At 44.8% G+C, this 21301-nt stretch overlaps 1 protein-coding gene across 1 annotated transcript; it reads left to right on the top strand.

The window, feature by feature from the left end:
• Positions 1 to 4381, top strand: LOC119465789 (transmembrane protein 199). The gene is made up of 2 exons (XM_037726241.2): positions 1 to 386; positions 2528 to 4381. The coding sequence occupies exons 1-2, from the start codon at positions 1 to 3 to the stop codon at positions 2751 to 2753; spliced, it is 612 nt and encodes a 203-aa protein (XP_037582169.1). The 3' UTR covers positions 2754 to 4381.
• Positions 4382 to 21301: the final 16920 nt, after the last annotated feature.

Below are 21301 nucleotides of genomic sequence, written 5' to 3'. Positions count from 1 at the left end.
ATGGCCCCGTACAGGAAAGGGCTGTTGACATTCGAAGGCGTCCGAATCAAGCCAGGCAGCACGCTAATCGCATTTTTAGAAAGCGTGCGCAATGGTCACGATTGCGAAGAAGACCTACGAAAGAAAGCAGAGGACTTTTTAAAATGCGATGTTACCGGCATACCTTTCGGGTCACTGCGCTCTCTGCGCGACGCCGTAAACGCCGAGGGCGTCGGTGTACCCGTTTATTTGCACAAATTGCTGGAGGGATCGGAGCTCTGTTTCCCGACTCCCGTGACGCCTCCCCGCAACCCCGAACTCGAAGCTCGCGTGCAGAAGCTTAAGGCGCAACAGCTGAATCGGGACTACGACCGCATGACATCTGACGTGGACGTTTGCCGCGCCAGGTTAGTCAGTGGACATCTGGGTGACTCACTTTCATTTGATACCCTCGCAACATCTGCGCAGCATTCGCTGCTCAGCAATGCGACGTGTGAGAATATTGTTTCTAATAGCAAATTGAATCCTTCTAGTGGATGTTCTTACATGGGTTAATGAGTCGACGAGTGTGAAACCCAACCGTGCGCTCATTGACGAAGTGGCAATCTCGCTCCCAACCTCAATGTCTAGTGATACTATTGCACAGCGCACATTGTAATCACTGCACGCACCCAATTGAAACTCCGTAGCAACCCCCACTATCCCTTGTATCGTGGCTGTGGCTATCAATCAAGTGGCCGTGCTCTATGCAGATGCGTCTATTGCTGATTGGATGCTATCACGTAAATATATTTAAGGCTGCATACCCCATGCGTCACCTTGGCACATCCATTCTGGGGGATTGACCAAGAATAGGCACGTACCAGTATCGCATACGAAGTGCCAAAGTTATCTGTTCAAGGACATACCCGGTGACCCGTGCTGTCCGCTTGGCAAGACGGCAATCGGACCATACCTATTGGCACTAGCTAGTAGACAACGAGTTGCTAGTATGGCGAAAAAGATTCGATACATACCTCAAACTTGGTAAAGTTCCCCAAGAATGCTAATTGCATTAAAAGTAGTCGATTCAATTGCGAAACTAAAGTCCTATAAGTCGGCAAACAAATGTCAGTTTTATGGACATGCTTGATCCAGGCAGCTTTGTCTCGATGCGGTATACGTAGTGCATTGGGGGTGTCAGCCATGAAGAAAGAGCGGAATCATTCATCTATACATCAGCGACAGAGAGCAACATTAGGGCTATAGTGGGGAACTCCGGAAATTTGGACCACCTGGGGTTCTTTAATGTGCACCTCAATCTGAGTACACGGGTGTTCTCGCATTTCGCCTCCATCGAAATGTGGTGGCCGCATTTCGATGGGGGCGAAATGCGAAAACACCTGTGTACTTAGATTTAGGTGCACGTTAAAGAACCCCAGGTGGTCCAAATTTCCGGAGTCCCCCACTACGGCGTACCTCATAATCAGACCGTGGTTTTGGCACGTAAAACCCTATAATTTAATTTTTTTTTTTTACTTGGTGTAGGAAAGTGTAGCTCCGCCCACCTACACGAAGCCATGTTTTATAGCCATGTGTAGCATGAAAACTACACTTTCCACACTACGGTTTCAATGAGTGTAGGCAGCAGATGACATTGGAAACACGTGGTGCCATTTTGTCTGCGATTGTCGGTGCTGATGTAGCAACGATAGTGAACATTCACTACAAGGACGGTAACGAAGTGCTGGTGGGACCATGTGTCACAGAGGAAGGTGAGCTGATCTTCCAAGAAAAGACAAAATTATCTTACTCGCGGTTGGTGTGGGCTGTTTCAGACTCCGCGCTGTTGACAGGTTGTCTCCATGCACTGCGCATTCGCGATGTATTTCGCTGCGGTTTGCCTAGATCTGCTGATGAAAGGAAACTCGTACATTGCCGTTTAGCTTCAGACCAGGGCATATATGCAGCCAGTAAGTGTGAAGTCAGGCGAAGTGTGGAGCCAGGCGCTTTTCGTCTGCTGATGACGACGCGCAGTCTGCCCTGATTGGCTACAGCCCAGTGAGCCAAGTGCAGCACACGAGCCTGCACGAAGCGTAGGTAAAATAAATGGCCCTATTACCTGAAGCAGTGGTGCAGTGGCTAGCTGTGATGTTCTGGTGTTGAGTATGAGGGCATGGGCTCGAGTCTCGGCTGTGGCGGCGGCATTTCGACAAGGGCCAAATTCAAAAAATGTCATTTACTTATTGCACGTTAAAGAACCTTAGCTGGTCAAAATTAATCCCAACCGCTCCACTATGGCAGCTCTCATATAGCCTCAGTGTTGCTTTGGGATGCTGAACCCTCTGAATCAATTAATTAGATAGCACTATTGAATATGTCCTCGAGTTCATTCTGTCAGATTCTGCTTGTTCATAGATAGACAGAGAGTTTCAAAAAGCTGGGTGAACATCTCGAAAACAAATCAGTTTGTTTCTGTTTTCTTTTTGTTTAGTTGAACAAAATAAGATTGGACAGCGGGGTTTAAGGTGATATTTCAATCGCCCTTGTACCATTGTTTACACTGCAGGTCGTCACCATTCACCAAGGTTGGAGCAGAGGTGCGGCAAGTCAAGCAGCAGTCGTGGGCTCTGGTCAATCTATTGGTCACCGTTGCCGGGACGTTTGCATTCTTCTACAAGGCGGTCGAGTATTCGCTGCCTGATCCCCACATTCCCCTACAGGTCCTTGTTGGACTCATTGCCTCCATTGTGGTGGCCGTTGCTGAGTTGTACTTTTTGATACGTGTCATCTAGTCCAAGTACACAGCTTGTCTTTAAAGTCATATCTGATGTGTTCTTTGTGCTCATTCTGAAGGCTGGATCCTTTTTGGATGGGCATGCAAGCGCAGTGCAATGTTTGTAGAATCTGTTGCAACATTTATTCACTTGGTGGGAATTGAGAGCAGTTCATTTGCATAACTCGTCAATCAATGCTATTGAACTTGTGGTAGAAGGGACTGGTTGTGTGAGCTGCTATCTCTGGGAAATTTATATCTCTTTGGGTCAAGGAATGTATCCATTTTGCTTAAATTGATGCACCTTTGTACTGGTGTGCCGGGGAAAGTTTTGCAGAAAGCAGCGCTGAAACACGGGACTAAGAGGTACACGGAAACAGGGTGCTTGCTGACAACTGGTCATATTTAATGTACCACCACAGAAAATGTTATGAAAGGAAACAGCGCTGCACACATGCGCAGACACAAAAAGATGTACGCACAAACACATGCAAATCTGTTAGGATTAGTAGTTGATCTAGTCGACCAATTTTTCAAAGTGCAATAATGATGGTAAGCTGACACTTGTTGCACTTTTCCTGTGGATTACAAACATTCCGTGAATCTCTTGAGCAAGCATTCATAACTTTTTGAGTTCATTGATCAATCTATTGCAGGCACACGTGCAAAACTTATAGAAATGTAAGGCCAAGTGGCTGGCAGTAAATACCTTGAGCGAAAATATGCACTTTATCAGGCATTTGCTACATTAAATACAGTTAGTTGCTAGTTGGTGCCCATATCTATCTCTCTTGAACCCACTCCTTGCCTTTATCTAGGCCCTAGGAAGCTTCGAGCTGACAGAGAACTGTTTGCATTTGTGCCCATCAGAAAAGTGTATACAGTCTTGTTCTTCCTGCTATATCTAACATCACCAAAGAATTGGAATGTCAATTTTTGTTGTAATTTGGTAGTTCCTGCCATTATTTGTTTTTTTCCACTGGTGTATGTTTTCATTCATTGCGTAAATCATTAAGGCATGGCAGCTACAAGAAAGTGATGTGTTGGTTGTGTCTGATTAGCTTGAAAAAAAATCTACAAACTGTGGCCAGTTACTTTTCTGTAATGAGCGGCCACAGCATCAGTTGTGTTGTAATGTGCGCTGCCTCTTGTGCCACCATGCATCGCTGGTGGCACAAGACTTTTTTGAACTTTTTTTAAGCTAGTCGTAAGGAGGCCACAGATGTGTGGAAGGGCTTCCAAGAAGCTGTCTAGAATGGGGAATTAATGAAACCTAGTACAGTTGCCATCCTATTGTATTGTACACGGCTATCTGGGAAAGGACATGCCTGCATGGGGTTACTTACTGCAAACGTTCACTGTGAAAAAATTTCTGTATGTATTTGTCTACATGGGTGTGTGTGTGTACAGAGCAGGCCAATGTGATAGGGAACACATCATATGTACTTGGGAAAAGATTAGTGCAGAAATTATTCACTAATACTATAGTATTCGCCATGTCGCTCTCCTATCAAAGACCCCACGCTTCTGTACTTCCATTCACCACCAAAGCAAGTAAAAAATTCTTAGTCTTGAGTACGGATCAAATGTTTCCTTTCCTATTGGATCTGATTGTACACGCACATTCACACACCCCTGAATAAATATCATATCTTATTTTTCTATTTCTGACCTCACTGCATTACTGTCGGCACTCATTGCCATTAAAGCCCCTCCAACCTTTGATGTGCGCCGCGATGAGTTCATTCGTCAACCTTATCGGTTTCACTTCCGGGGTTTCTGTTCCCAGTAGTTCCACTTCCTGAATTTCCCATTCACTGCTCTTGTACTATTGTACCTCCACGGCAACAGATGACGTTGCTTCGGCTTGGAACCAGAAGCTGAGATGACGCAAATTCCACTTGACACCGGAAGCTGAGGAGCTGAGCAAGGGAGGAGTGTGGAGGAGGAGGGTAGGTTGGCAGTACTTAACCCTTTATGGAACAGCAGAAAAAAACTATTTTTTCTTGCTGAATTTTCGTATTGAGTACGAAGTTTCTGGCTGAATTTCTTCGGCCAACACTGAAATGACAGGCTAAAAGCGTCATGGTGCTGGTTTAGAGCAGGAATTAAGGACGAGCTAGGCATGCGACTCGCATTTTGTTGAAAGCACGGTCAGAGGAGATGGAGATGCAACGTCTCCGGTTGCAGTGGCATCATACACATGATGTAAAGCAGATGAAATGTACTACGTCTATGGTGCACGTATGACGAGAGCTGTCTGAACAAATTTCAAACGAAGCCCTAGGTGGCTTGGGGTGAAGCCTACTTCCAGTTCTCTACCTGGGGCTTCTCCACTATTGCTGCAAATGCTTATTATCGATGCGTTTTGCACATTTAGATAGAAAAGAAACCTCTGTTTCGTTTTCTGATATTTATATTTATCCTCCTGAAAAGGTTAACCTGGTCGGCAGAAATGTGTATGGAGGAGCTTTAATTGCCATGGGAGCCACACCGTCTTTATCTCTTGTCTGTTACGGCATTGTACAAATAATTCTTGCTCCATTCAGTGTGCCTTCCAAAACTCACCTGCAGTACAGTTGACACTATAAGAAAATCTCTGTTAGACTCAATTCTCCACTTGCTATGGCATTGTGCTGCTGGCGCATGAGGATGTGGGTTCATTTCCTGTCTGTGACGGCCACATTGTGATAGGGACTTAATGTAAAAATGCTTGTGTACTTAGGTGCACGTTAAAGAACCCCAGCTGTTCATAAATAAACCGGAGCTCTCCACTATGATAGAGTAGTAGAGGTCCCCGTCCCTCATAACCCACTGTGCACTTTTGGAATGTTAGACCTTGCAATTTAGGCTAAGTTCTTTCAGTAACTGTGTTGTGTCTGGCATACTCTGTTTAGTTTGCCTTGATTTTGGTGCACTTTCTGTTAAGGTGCTGTTGTGCTATGTGACAACACACACACAAAAACCACACAACCACTCGGTTTATGCTTCATTCTGAATTGTTGTGACTTGCTAAGGCTATGGCATTGTGCTGCTGAGCATAAAGTCGAAGGTTCACCTACCAGCCAAAATGGTTGGCTGCATTCCAGTGGGGTTGAAAAATTGAGTCACTTAAGTAGCCTTACGTGATTTGCATGCAAAAACATTTTGACCTCTCGAATTAATTGGTTACGTCCATGATACGTGACGTCACACCTTGTCACGTGTCCTTCACAACTCCACCTTAATCCCCCTGCTCTGATTTGTACCAACCTTAATCCACTTTAATCCACATTGCTCTAATGTGTACCAACATTAATCTACCTTGTTCTAGTTTGTATCAACCTTAATCCACTTTACTCCACCTTAAGTCACCTTACTCTAACTGAAGTCATTTTACTGTAATGTTGCAGCCAGATGTGTGCGACATGGCGTGCGTAATTACCCACGCACTAGTAACTGCTTCAGTCAGCCAGAACCGCGGAGCCGCCATGGCGTTGTGGAAGCGTGCTTGTCTTGCACCTTGGTGGCCCAGGTTCAATCCCCACCCATACACAAATGTACCACATTTTCCTTTCAAAGCCATTAATTTAGTTTGTTTACAGGACCCTCCCTGAGAAATGTGACAACGATCGGAGTGTTTTTTTGACGTGTTTTTGCTCTTTGCACCATGAGAGGGGGAGAAAGATACAAACTAATTATAATCTGGAGATGTTAGCCTGGCTCATAGCCTGGCTTCCTACTCCAGGTGCTGGTTGATAATTATGATGTACACAGTGGTCACACAAAGGCACAAGTAGCGCATACACACACAGGCATATACGTGATAGAGCTATTTGCAAAGTTTTGTTAAGGCCTACGGACCTTAATAATTTGATCTACCTAACACTGGCATGAAGCTCCAAAGTATCCTAATGATCCTCCTTGTCCTCCACCTTGTGGATTTCTGCAGCACTGATTGGCCACCCTCAGTGCTTCCACGGTTCGAGTTATTGAATAATTCAGCCTCTTTCTGGGGGGTGCAATCTGCTAGTCTCCTGGTTAGCTCGGATAGTAGAGAAACCTCCCTGGAGAAGTGTTGGTCCTGGCTTTCATGCCCACACCAGGATGCATTTTTCTTCAACTGCAAAACGTTCTTACCGAGACCCAGGTGGGCTTTTGTAGTTTCTTGTTACTGTTGGGTGGATGACCTCTTTCACTGCCTTCCCTTTCACTGCCTTTCATAGCATTGCTGAACCTTTGGTTAAGCTGAGATGGTGGTTTGGCGAGTAGTTCTCGTAGTTGTCGTTAGTCTGCTGTAACTCCGTCCAGTACTGTGGAGTCTGTGGCCAGGGCGCATTTTCTTGGGAGTGCCCTACTGATGCTATGAAGCTATCTGGCTTCTTGCAGTACTTGAATCCCTGATCTATTTCTTGCATTCTAAATCAAGCTTCGACTCCAAGCCCTTCCTTGGCTCCATAGAGTAAAGCACAGCACTACCCCCAGCGAAAGAAGACCCTGCTTTTCAGCAACACTCCTCACTGATTCCTTTGAGAGGAGTTGCTTGAGAAAAATCCTTCCCTCCAGTGCATTTGCGTAGTCACCGATAGTGCCTGGCTACACACTTATCACTCGTCAATGGCGGTGGACTGTCATTGAAGCACAATGAGCATAGTGCTCCCTTTTAACATTACTAGAGGGAACTCTGCTGCTGTGATATTCAACTACCATGGGAATGATAGATACTTCAAATCTTTGTTCTTGTGTTTCTTTCTGAAGAAACAGCAGGAAGATGACACAGAGGGCAAGAAGCATATGCAATGAAGTGATGAAGTTGTGCTTCGTTGTGTCTGCTACTTGCCCTCTGTCTCCCGTCTTTGAGCTGTTTTTTTTTTTTCAGAATAAGCCATGTACCAACCACCTCAAGTGAACACAATACTGAGCTACTCTTGCGGCTTCACACGTTCATGTGGCATTATATATTATGCTTTATCTTTCTAAATTTCCATGCTATCATAGTTTTCTAAATGCATGAAGGCAATAAGTTACTGCACAAAGGCATAATAGCTGCAAATTGTTCCATTTGTAACTGCTGTAGACACTATAGCGCCGCAGACATGTATACTATGTATATATATATATATATATATATATATATATATATATATATATATATATATTGCGAGACAAGGTTTAGGCAGTCAGACTCTCCTTTATTCTCTCGAGCGAGAGCCCCACTACCAGGCCCCAAAACGGTGATGATGAGTATGTACAGATGAGAATATGAAACGTATGAATAATGCTCATACTAATTTCCCCGCGTGCGCAAGCGGCCAGCCAGGCCGCGACTTAGCCAGGAGGGAGGCGCCGAACGAATCGTTTGAGACGCGAAACGTGAACGATGTCCGAACCACGATAACGATGGTCGGAAGAAACCTCGATGGGAGTAACGCCATAGTTCACTGGGGATGTTTGTTCATTAATAATGTAGGGGCCAAGAAAGCGCGATTCAAACTTCTCACACAAGCCGGGTGTATGAATGGGCGTCCAAAGGAGCACTTCATCTCCAGGACGAAAGGAGACGTCTCGACGAGAGATGTCGTAACGTTGCTTGCGGTCTAGTTGACTAACTTCTGTGTTGAAGCGAGCACAGTCACAACATTCGTTAAGTCGCCAGACGAACTGTTCTGGTATACTGGCCGAGGTGTTAATTGGGGCAGTTAAGAAAGCGGCGTCGATGGTGAATGTCGGCGAACGGCCGTAAACTAGGTAGAAAGGTGAGTACCCTGTAGTTCGTTGGATAGCAGTGTTGTGAGCAAACGTCACAAACGGTAAAAGTTTGTCCCAGTTGTCGTGGCTTGGTCCGATATACATTGATATCATATCTGTTAGCGTGCGATGAAATCGCTCTGTTAAGCCATTTGTTTGAGGGTGGTATGCGGATGTCGTCTTATGAATTGTGCCACAAGCTCTGAGTACTTCTTCGATCATTTGTGACATGAAAGTCTTGCCGCGATCACTCAACAGTACACGAGGTGCACCATGACGCAGCACAATGGCATCCAGAAAGAAGCCGGCAACGTCTGAGGCCGAACTAGATCGTAGAGGTGCGGTCTCTGCGTACCGTGTGAGGTGGTCGACAGCTGTCACGATCCATCGGTGACCTGCTGGCGTTATGAGCAGAGGTCCGACCAGGTCAATTCCAACGATGGCAAAAGGTGTCTTGGGACATGGGATGGGCTGTAAAAGGCCAGCAGGAGGTGAAGTCGGTCGTTTCCGCCGTTGACACTGGATGCAAGAAGCGACGTACTTGGCCACAAAGGTAGACATGCCCGGCCAAAAGAAACGGCTCCTAACGCGGTGGTATGTTTTGTGGAAACCCAAGTGGCCAGCAGATGGGTCGTCGTGAAAGGCTTCAAGGACTTGTGTGCGCATCGAACGTGGAACAACAGGTACCCAGCGGTGGCCGTCGATGGTGTAAATGTAGCGGTGCAGCACATCGTTGTCGAGGTTAAATAGTCGCAGTTGTCGACGTAATCGGGCATTTGGTGCAGAAATAGTACCGCACAGTCGTTGGATGATGCTGCTGCAGTAGGGATCAGAACGTTGACACGAGGCGAACTGAGTTCCGCGATTAGAATATGGCGTGTCAGTAACCGCTAGAGGTAATGACGTAAGTGGAGACTTAGTCTCATTATCAAGTGGCGAGCAATGGAGAGACGTGCTTGAAGATAATAGTGGCAGGGGGCAGCGAGACAAAGCGTCGGCATCTTGATGCTTTTTCCCAGACTTGTAGACAACGTCAAAATCATACTCTTGTAATCGGACTACCCGGCGACCAAGGCGTCCAGACAAATTTTTCATTGATGACAACCAGCATAAGGCATGGTGGTCGGTTATGACTGTGAAGTGGCGTCCATAAAGATATGGTCAAAACTTTTGTATGGCCCAAACTACTGCGAGGCATTCCTGCTCAGTTATCGAGTAGTTCTTTTCGGCAGCCATTAATGCGCGACTGGCATAAGCAACGACTCTTTCTCGTGTACTGGTATCACGCTGTAGAAGGACAGCACCGATCCCATGGCCACTAGCGTCGGTGTGCAAACAAGTTGATGCATTCTCATCGAAGTGACACAGGACGGGGTCGGATGTCAAGGCTTGCTTGAGGGCTTGGAAAGAAAGCTCGCAGTCGTCTGTCCAAGTGAGAGCAGTGCCCGACGTCAGCAACTTGTGCAGCGGCGACGCCATGGCAGCAAAATGACTGATGAAGCGGCGGAAGTAGGATGCCAGGCCCAAGAAGCTTCTTAATTGTTTTTGATTTTCGGGGCGAGGGAAGCGAAGCACGGCAGCAACCTTGTCGGGATCTGGTCGAACGCCCCAACACTTTGATGTTCTTTCGGGCAAAATGGAATTTTTTTGTGTTGAGTTGGAGTCCAGCGTTGGAAATGCATGTGAAAACTTCGTCGAAACGCTCAAGGTGCTGACGAAAGGTTGTAGAAAAAATAACAATGTCGTCTAAATAACACAGACAGGTCTTCCACTTAAGGCCGCGTAAAACTGTGTCGATCATGCGTTCAAATGTTGCAGGAGCATTACATAAACCGAAGGGCATCACGTTGAACTCGTAAGGTCCATCTGGTGTTGCAAAGGCTGTCTTGTCCTTGTCCGCTTCGTGCATGGGTATTTGCCAGTACCCGGATCGAAGGTCGAGACTTGAGAAATATTCAGCGCCCTGGAGGGAGTCAATGGCATCGTCGATTCTTGGCATCGGATATACGTCTTTGCGTGTAATCTTATTAAGTGCTCGATAATCGACGCAAAATCGTACAGAGCCGTCTTTCTTGCGGACCAACACAACAGGAGACGACCAAGAACTGGACGATGGCCGAATGATGTCTCTTTTAAGCATGTCGTCAACGTTGTCCGCAATGATTTTCCGTTCTGCGGAAGACACGCGATACGGGCGGCGGCGTACAATAGAACTGCCTTCGGTTTCAATGCGATGCACTGCGACAGAAGTGCGCCCCAGAAGTTTGGAGTTAACGTCAAATAAGGCGCTGTGTTTTTGCAGTAGGGCCAAAAGGTCTTCTTTCTGGGCAGCAGTCAAATCGGGATTTATCGTGTCCTTTAGAGCAGCGGCTGCAGCATGATCATCAGTTGTGATAGAAAAAGGTGGTGATTCGATGTGAAGAGGTACTAGCGAAAGAGGTTCGGTGTCTGTAAAGCAAGTCACAGTGGTGCCCTGGGAGAGCACAACTGGCGAAGAAGTAGAGTTATGAACAGCGACGAAAGTTCTACCGTCCTGAAAACGCACTAGGCTAGGAGTAATGCTAAGCCCACCAGAGATGCAATGACTGCTGGGTGCAAGGAACACATCACCATTAACAATAGTGCCGGAAGTCAGCGTTAAGATATGCTCATTGCCCACGGGAATTGAACAGTCGGTAGACGTGACGAAACGTAGTGTGTGAGCATCGACACATACACAGACTATGGTGCCTGTATGCACTATAGTGAAAAATAGTAATTTTATTGCGATAGCAATTATATGGACACTTCAACCGGATTTCTGCCGTCGCCGTGAGGTTCTGTATAGATTCCAAGGGCGATAAAATTGTCGCCGCGCGCCGTATGCGGGAGCGAAAGCGCGCGGAGGACGCGCGCGCTATCACTGAGAGCGAACGCACGACTGAAAGCAAACGCGACCGTCACGTGAAAGGCCGGGGGAGTATGGGAGGGAGGGAGGGAGGCGGGGCGACGCTGTGCTCCAGCACCAAAGGCGTATCTTGCAATCGGGCGTACGGGCCACTCAGTCTCCCATGCGAAAGCGGGAAGGCAGCGCGGGAGGGAGGGGGGGGGTGCAGCTTCTATTCTGCCAACAACTCCATTCGTACTCCGTTCGCCCGGCTGTGGCCGTCGCCCGCATGGTCTCCTATCTCCACATGGCTCTTACCTTTGTATGCACTGTGCATCCGCTGCTCAGTTTCCTTTGAAGCGATAGACTGCACGAACCTTGCCCGCTGCGGCGGCTGCGATTGCTGCCAGTGTTTTGACAGTCGTTGTCTGCGGTCATTCAGTGTGATCTATTTATGTTTGCTTGTGCGCGCTGACACCACGCTTGTTAATTCAGTTAGTAAGCGGATGTGTCCAAGTTTATGCAGCCGATAAAACTACTATCCCTACTCCGAATATCTCTCTACTAATTTGCTATCGCAATTGATGCTTCGCCTTTCGGGCGAAACTACGACCTTTTTTTTTAGAAAACTCTACAGGCAGTGACCGCTTCAGGTGAAAGGCGATGCTGTCATCCACTTTCTTTAGTCAAGCTGAAGTGTGGAACAAAAAAATGTTCTTGAATATCTAGGTATACGTCTTTCTGTCTTGCTAGGCACTGAAAAGCTTTATCACTTGCCTTATCGCAGTCACCCTTAATGCAAGTGTGCGGCCTGTTATACCAAGGTCATTTCCCCCCTCAACAACAAGAGACGGGGTGGTGCTGAAGACCCAGCTAACCCAGCTGATGTCCAGCACCGGACAGCATGACTTTGTGAAACAGAAAACGCATTTTATTTTTTAACCTTGGGTAATCAATGGTCTACACAAGGCACTAGACAAGCACAATTATGATAAGCTTTATGCAGGTTGAGGCAGTAGTAAGAAATATACAAAATTTATTTAGCCAAATTATTTAGCCGCAGTGGTTCTTTGAACAAAATTTATTTAGTACAAGGGCTGTCTGATAAATACGTGGACTAGTTTAATTTCTGAGGAATCATGAACGAGAATTTATTACTTGTACATTAGCAATGAATAACGATAAGCACAAGTTAACAGCGATCGGTGGTGAAATCGTGATAGACGACACTGCAGCTGACAGCAAGCTCATAGCAAGTGCACCAGGTCATTCACGCTGCTCACACTTAAGGGTAGTTCGGCAGAGAGTTATGGCATGGGTTCGTATTTGATGAACGAGAGATGAAAAGATTGGGATATAGATTTCTGATGGCTCAAATGCTGTTGTAGATAACTACAGACTGAGCATGGAAAGAGCCAAGCACTCTGACTGTCTTCCTATTCTTGCACAATGTTGGGTTTCGCGTTGGCTGACGGTTCCATCCCATAGCAGTCAACCGCCAGTTGTTGTGACTCGTGTCCGAGCGGTCATTACGGGTTTACGTGGCTGGTGATGTGCTAGGTGCCGGGCGATCAAGAGGTCCGGGGCGACTTCCAAGAGAAGCAAAAAAGGGTTTATTTACAGCATTTACTTTTTGAGAGTTTCAATGTACGAACACGAACAAGCCCACCTCACAGCACTCAAGTTCCGCTCATTTTCCCCCTTTCTCTCGTCGGGGGAATTCACTGTTCTTCATGGCCAATCACAACCGTCAAGCTGTTTGCGAAATCCCGCCTCTGAGGTTGCACCGTTCCGCCAGATTACGCCTCCAAGGTTGCGCAACTGCCCTCACATACTGCCCTCCGGCTATTCTCACTTTAAGCTTTGATGGATCAACTGAAGAGTCGCTTGCAATTGAGCATGGCCTTAGCTCAGCCTTGAAGGTAGGACCATCTAGTACAGTCATCCGTGCTTGGCGACTTGGGAACCTCAACTTGGATCCGTTCCCATGGAAATTCTTGCCGTTGGCCCCTTTCAAGAATTATCGGGCTTTCCATGACGATCAGCTTGACCGAGAGATGGGCCTTCGTGCTAAATATTGTTTACACGAAGGGCGGCGCTTGTTGTCGTCTCAAGTGAGCTCTTTTGTTTGACTGTCACAGTTCATACCGTGACAGAAAAGATCGACGTGGCCGTTTAACGATGCATGAGACCGATCATTCAGAATTCGTCGCGCCCATCAACTCTGAGCGGTCGAACAGCTGAAGATACAAAACATAATGGCTTGTCCATTAATCTCAGGTGATGCTGATCTAGTCGCCAACTCCCTGGCCTTGCAACGACGAAGGGGCATAAATGGTATTTCATCGCTGCACGTTTGTTGGTGCAGCATTCTTTATCGAAAACAGCCTCTGGGCACAACTGTGCTAAATGCCAATCGTAACAACAGTAGGTCCGCATATCATGATCTCACCACTTTGGTTGCATGTCACCCTTTTATGGTGCCAATGCACTCTTGTTTTTGCATTATCCTGTGCCACTATGACATTTTCGGCCAATCTGTCTGCAAGTGTGTATTGCAGCAGTGTAGGATTATATGGAGGATGACCCACGAGCCATTAGAGTGCCACTCAAATAATTTCTTTGGCCTTGTGACAGTTCTCGTGAGTCACAATACATGTAACAAACGTGGATATAATGAACTATTGGTTATAGCGAAGTAAACATGAAATGTTTCCTGCTGATACCACCGTGTAAAGATTAAATACTTATAAGGAATATTAGATATAAGAAAGGTATTCTTATGTCAGATGCAACTTCTACATAAGGCTCAGAGCTGAGAGAAACAAGCTGAGCAAAGCTGGGAGTGTAGGTTTGCTGTAGCGATGCAGCTTGTTAACTCGAGAGTTGCAGTATTGACGGTTGTGTTGGACGCTGGGCTCGGGTGCTTCAGAATGGCACTTTTGGTGGACACTTCTGCATGTTTCTTGTAAGTGGCCTTCCACGCTTCCCAAAGAAGGAATGTGCGAGTGTACCTTGCATTTGAACTGTCATGCACAATGCTCTTTTGGCCCCAGAACAGATTAAGCATAATTTACACTACTCTCTTTCTCATGTTTGTCTTCGCCAACTTTTGTTGGGGCTATCCTTGATGAATTTTCAATTTTCAATGAGGTTACACCCATAAAGTTTTGGTGAATTTACTTCAAGGTGCCACCTGAACGCCCTTGACAATTGACAGTTAATGTCACTGGGTTTTGAATATTTACTTCAACAGATCTTTTACCTCCTGTCAAGGACAGATGCAGCAGCGAAACTTCGAGTGCTTGCAAACGATGCCACAGAATCGTTGTGGAACACACCTAGTTTGCAACACACACGTCTGCATCGACTGGACCCCTGTCTTCGACTTCGACCTCCACGTGGACTATCCCGACCCGAAACAACGATACTTTGCCTATTGTGGCTTGATGTCGCATTTACAAAGTCGTTTGCTTTCTGCATCGGATGGGAGGATAGTGCTGTGTGTGACCACTGTGGCGACGAGGAAACAATCGAGCACGTACTGTGTCACTGTCCCCAATACAGCGCACATAGGCAGTCACTCGCGACCACGCTGGCGCGTCTTGACGATCGGCCACTTTCGGAGCAGACAGTCCTGGAATGCCAGCCTATACAGTCTTCACACAATAAGTCAGTCAAGGCACTCTTGAAGTTTTTGCGATCGAGTGGACTATCTGACAGACTATAGTGCTCACAGACGTTTCCAACCTCCTCTTTTTTTTTATTCCTTGAATTGTTTTTTTTTTTCATGACTGCTTTTTCTCTTCCCTATTCTTTCTGCCTTTCATTTCCCCTTCCACTTCCCCCAGTGCAGGGTAGCAAACCAGAATCTGTTCAGGTTAACCTTTCTGCCTTTCCCACCACGTTTCTCTCTCTCTCTTACCTCCTGTGTTGTCGCTCCCAGTTCATTCTTGAGTGATGTAACATGTCAAATAAGGCTGGGCCTATATATAAAATGCTATGCTAATTAGTAATTACTGTGTGAGACATGCACTTTGAAATACTGGCTTAACACCATACTTTTCTGGCAGAGGTCATTGGCACAAAATCCGGAGGTGAACAACCCATGTATTAATTCTTGCGGGGAGCAACACGAAATAAAGACTTGATACAAGGGTACGGAAGACGAACACGTATACTGCTGGAACTAGTAATATACTTCAGAAGGGTAAGGCAGGTAAGTTAAGGTAAATTGGTATTCCATTCTTGAGGCGAGCAGCTCGAAAATAAGACTTGATACCCCACTAAGCTGTGAACTCATCAAGCCAGCATGCATATGGTTTGAAAATGTGCAGTGCATATGTGAGGAATAACTCCAAGCAACAAGCAAGAAATGCAAAGCAATGGTTGGCGAGAAGAACTGGAGGAACCGAGAGGCTTAATTTATCTTTAGTAACAGCCTTATGAAACCACCAGACAATGAAGTCAAAGAAATCGTAAGGGAAATTAAGTGTTTAGTTAATTGAAAAGTATAAGTAATAAGAAAAAGGGAAAATAAAGTGAAAGGACAGACAACTTGCCGCTGGTGGGAGCCAAACCCACAATCTCCACATGACACGTGCGGTCATGAGACGTGCGGTCATGGTCCCCTTTCATTAATATTTGTTATGTGTCTGTGCATGAATATTCGAAAGCTTCAAATAATGAATCGAATATTCACTATTCGTAAATATGACTATCTTTCTAATAGTTTTGAATATTTTATGACATCAAATGTGCTCAATGAAACACAAAATTGGAGTGAAAGTATAGTATAATTTCATGCCCGCAAGCATATAGACAGAAAACATGAGAAATTAGTTACTGGAGCACGTTCGTTTAGGAAAGCCACACTTTACCGGCTATAGAGCAATTTTTCAAACTTTCTGATGAGTTGCGTGCATGCAAAAAAACTGATTGTGTGCTTCTAATGCTCCATTTATGCTTTTATAAACAAGCCTTCATAACGTGCTGTGTAATGACAGAAACTTTCTAATGTTAAGACTACTAGGATATGAACATCGTCTTATATTGTGAGAACGGCTACTCTTTGTTCGAAAAGTATATCAAAATTATTCTGTTTGATTCGGTTCACTTCTGGCACCATTCAAGTCATATCTGATTCGGTCTCGAAAATCGCTATTCGCACACCCCTAATAACACTTGTGCTACACCTAGCCTTGACAGTGTTAGTGCCACACATGGCCATGGCAGTGAATGTGAAACATGCACCACCATTTAATGGTTAATCATACACAGAACAGTTAATCTTACAGGGAAGACGCGAGTGTAGTGTGAAAGACATGAAGACGATGGAAGAGTAGGCGGTGCTGCCTGGCATAGAAGAAAAAAAAAAAGGCAGGGACTTAAGGCAAACATATTTATTTCAGACTCTGTATATGGTACAACATGCCCAACGCTCACAGGCATACAAACAACAGCTGTACAAATAAATACAGACTTTGCAAAGATTCCTCTCTCAGCTATGTACAGGTCAAAGTATAATAACACATTATGCTGTTATCTTTAGATAATAATGCTGTCTGTCAATCTATAGACATTTATTTGGTTATCGTGGCAAGCGCCACACACTCACTCTCATCTGGCATTGGTGAACGTTTCACATTTCAGGACTAGGTTCACCGGTATCACTTTTTGAATAGCTCTTTACAACAATACAAATCACATTACACACAGCACTCACAATAAACTACCAATTTGAAAATGCATAAATGCAGAACAGTAATTAACATGGTACATGCTTTTAAATTTAAAAAGAAAAAAAAACTTCTGAAAACGCACTGCGAGAATGCTATAGAAAAACAGTGGGAAGAAGAGACAAGATGTGTCACTATTCAAAATCATGATTTACAGGTTTGTGCATGGCTTGGTCCAAGTCTTCTAAATATATTCTAGAAAGAAATAATTATTTTTGGTTAATTAACCATGTATATTTGGATGTGTTTCAACCAAGAATGTACATAAATGCAGCACTTCTTGCTTTGCAAGAGCCAAAGACTTTGTGACTCATCTACAACAGGTTCACAAATGATATAGAATCCTTATACCATGTGGAACACTGGAGACAATACTACAAGCCACGATTGAGCCATTAGATCTGCCTTCTGCTGCAGACCAAGACTTCATGCCCACGGGCTTGTTTTGCTGTTGCTTGTCATACCTTGGTATGAATTACCCACTGTTTTCTCACTGCTGTAACATAGCATCACAGTTTCTCCTTGAACATTGTTTTTCGTGATTTTAGATGGCCATGTTATGGACAATGCAGTCTCAAGGTGGCATCATCAGTCCTCGGGAAATTTCCAAGCATGCTTTTTTACTTCTTTATGGTTAATGCCATTGTGCTTGTGAAAGCAATGAATTCTTTGTTTTTATATATCTGTTGGTTGACTTTGTTTTGAAATCCCACGATTGAGCGTTTCCAGCACATGTTTTCTAAAAACATTGCGACCAACTAGCACAAGTAACATGTTCTTAAGACATTACAGATTTTTCGATAATAGCATGTGCTTTCGTTGTATAGTAGCATTCCAGATGCACAGCTGATGCTTAAGACTAACTGCGTCACACTTCAAGATTCAGCAAACCTTTGACTGGTCTGCAACACTGCGTGTGTGTGTGCCAATTGGTACACGTCTGGCAAAAACAATGCCAATACGTGACACATAAAGAGTGACGCATACAGTGCCATATGCTGAGACAGGACACAGAAAACAAAGAGAGGTGTAGATACCAACAGATTTTTTCTGTGTCCTATCTCGCTGCTATTCTCACTTTAAGCTTTGATGGATCAACTGAAGAGTCGCTTGCAATTGAGCATGGCCTTAGCTCAGCCTTGAAGGTAGGACCATCTAGTACAGTCATCCGTGCCCTTGCCTAGAACACTTAAGCACCGTGCTGCAAATCAAATAAAGGGTATTACCAAAGCAGCTACAGTACTATGTTTAGGACACCACGCTGAAGACTGTGTGACTTACGTGGTTCAGGTGACTACTACTGTCAACGAGCACTGTCATTCAAACCAAGCAGCAACACAACAATATAGTACCTTTCTCCACCATTCAGCGCACTACTCAAGTGCCCAGTGCAAGAGCGTGGACGTCTGTACCATTCCCACGCGCCGGCTGACCTTACAATGCCTACTGCTTCCATGGGAGTCATGCCCTGAGATAAAGAAGTGTTTGTTCCTCACAATGACGCACAACACATGTTGACCACACTTGGTGCACAGTTTTGAGGAAGGGGGGAGGAGTGGACGACGGGCACTAGCTGTGTCCTGATGTGGCGTAGAGTTCATTGTCCACCATTCCAGTGTGCAACGTCCCCCTGACGATCTCCGCCCCGAGCGGGTGGTCCACGTAAACATTGTCCCCTTCCACGACGTGGGGCGCGAGCGACACCAGCGGGGCCACGGCACCGACTAAAGACATGGCCACCGAGGGGTGGTAGTCTTCGTCCTCGTCTGGAGGTGGTATAGGAGGAAGGTCACGTAACTTGACGCCGCTTGGTGGGGCAGGTTTGTTCGACAAGTCCTCACTGTTGGGAGAGGGAAAAGTTTGCAAGTCTGAGACACGCAATTACATGTTGCTACACTCTATGGTATGCAACAGAACCAGTGCATTCTATGCTAATTCATTACCTATGTAGTCCTGTTGATGCGGTTGCAAGAGAAAGCAAAGGAAAAGAAAAAGACAATGTCAGTGTTATTTATTTACAAGGTGGGGCTGCTCGTGGCATAAGATTCACAATATAACTTTGCTATCGTAGCGCATTTACGGGTGTATAGCATTCCACCATTTCTCATAGTTTTATTGTTTCTAAAGAGGTGTACTGCACCATTTTGTTTATGCTAGAAAAGGCTATGAGGTAGAAAGATAGGGAGAACAGGATGTCATGCTTTTTTGTGTATGTTCTTTTAATTCTTGGGTTTCCAGCACAAACTGCTGGTCTTTAAGTAGTAATAGTCTCTCACTCGTACATCTTTCAGTAGCTGTACACATGACTGTGTTTCTGTGCTGCCTGGCTTGAACTTTTCCGTATGTTTAATGCGAATAGCATTCTTGGCACTTGCCAGACCAGTTTACTTTCCGGCTATCTAGCTATCCAACTGAAATGCAACTTGGGTCATTGGTATTTATTTGCCATTGGTATGTTCTGCTCTTCATAATACTCATCACAACATATCATCACCAATTACAGACCAACGATGAAATATATTTCTAATGAAGGGTACATAGAGCAATAAACCCTCATTTAGGTGTTCATTAAATTCATTTTCACCTCTAAAAAATCCTATTCTCATACTTGGTTTGTCATCATAGACCAGTTCTGCTCAGATTTTTTTTAAAAGTCGGGACCTGCTGCACAGGCACTCTCCTCAGGCTAGCATCAAAGCATTTACGTAATTTGTGTAGTAGCGTGGCATGAATTCCTGACTGTATGTGTTCGACTGTATGTCAAACTTTACAGTATTTTCTGCGAGTGGAGCTGCCAAATTCCCTGCCCTCTCTCTTGGCATGCAGGGCATTGTATTTTACGTCATGTTTTAATTCATTCATACATATAAGCCCACCTCCATCTATCCATCCCTCTCTCTGCACGCTCTTTTGCACCTTTTCTCCCTTCCCCAAAATGCTGATTAATGTTCAGATGTCAACCACATACTAAACACTTCTGGTGTGGTCATCAAGGTTGTCTATTTCCTCTCAATTAATCAATCCAATCAATCAATCAATCAATCAATCAATCTCAAGCTCCCAGTTTTGCATTGTGTTAGCACATTTGGGCTCTGTGCATCTGTTGGGTTTCTTCCAAGAATACCTTGCAGCTTTCTATGACTTTTTAGAATTCTACGTTTTCTACATCTTTGCACATCTTTGTGCTTGGTATTGCTTTCTTGGCTGAGGCTCTGAATGGTGCACTCGTTCAAATTCTTATCTCTCACTTGAAGCTTGAAGAACAGCAACCGCATTATTAAAAAAAGAAAAACAAGGAATAAAGAAATTTAAGCATGCACCATAATTCCTTAAATCAATGCAAGATGTGCTCATCAATGATGAGGATCACATTCTCACAACTTTTAACCTTAACATCTTCAACAAGCTAACTGTACCACCTTCTAAAACATCATTCATGGCTATTTTAAGTACGGAGCGTATTCCCTACTGGAAAGCGTTGAATTTTAAATATAAGTTATCTGGGTGTGAAACCTATCACTTGTTCTGGTCTGTTTTATGATATACTTTGTAACATATCTGGGCTTCTTTCGAGACTACTGCCTACTTGTTAGTCCCACTACACCTGGCCAGACTGCTGTATCATTGTTTTGCATATCAGCAACACAGTGCTCAGTAGCATGTGTTGCTGCTTTAGAAATGTTGCATAATTATCACTGTACTATAAAATACAAATCGGTATACGATTTCAGAAACCTGCATTTGCTTACACTAGAACAACATGAATTTTAAACAACCTGGTTTGTTGCTAGCGAGTTGCTGTATGAAGACAATAAAACAAAAGCTCGGGTGAGTTTGTTCTGGATGTAAAGACGACAACACAGGACAAGGAGCATTTTGAACACTTAAAATAAAGAACTAGTTGGAATTGGAGGATTGTGTGTGTTGTGTTTTCTGCGTTTTCATCCAAACAATTTGCAATAAGAAGCAACTGTATAGGAGATTTAGCGCTTGTACAGCTGAACACACACACAATGCACAAGGTGTGCAGTGAAGTCCACTCGTAAAGGGAACACCTAACTACTAGTACTCCAGTGTTGATGGGAAATAACATTTCAGATGAAAGTCTACAAAATAATCATTCATCAGTGGATGCTTGTCTACCATGCTTCACATCAGCCACTCTTTTTTCTGAAAAGCTAGAAGAAATGCCAAGTTTTATATCATTCACTTCTAGTTAGCTGTTCCCTTTAACAG

The sequence above is a fragment of the Dermacentor silvarum genome, chromosome 10, assembly GCF_013339745.2.
Source record: "Dermacentor silvarum isolate Dsil-2018 chromosome 10, BIME_Dsil_1.4, whole genome shotgun sequence".
NCBI classification, from domain to species: Eukaryota; Metazoa; Arthropoda; class Arachnida; order Ixodida; family Ixodidae; genus Dermacentor; species Dermacentor silvarum.
Note: the sequence above shows the minus strand (reverse complement) of the source record. Positions and strands in the feature narration are given on the sequence as shown.

What these genes read in the sequence shown, in the direction of transcription:
- LOC119465789 (XM_037726241.2), top strand. Translation starts at nt 1, where the DNA reads ATGGCCCCGTACAGGAAAGGGCTGTTGACATTCGAAGGCGTCCGAATC. An exon ending in GTGGACGTTTGCCGCGCCAG is followed by an intron (nt 387 to 2,527) that starts GTTAGTCAGTGG and finishes TTTACACTGCAG; the next exon opens with GTCGTCACCATTCACCAAGG.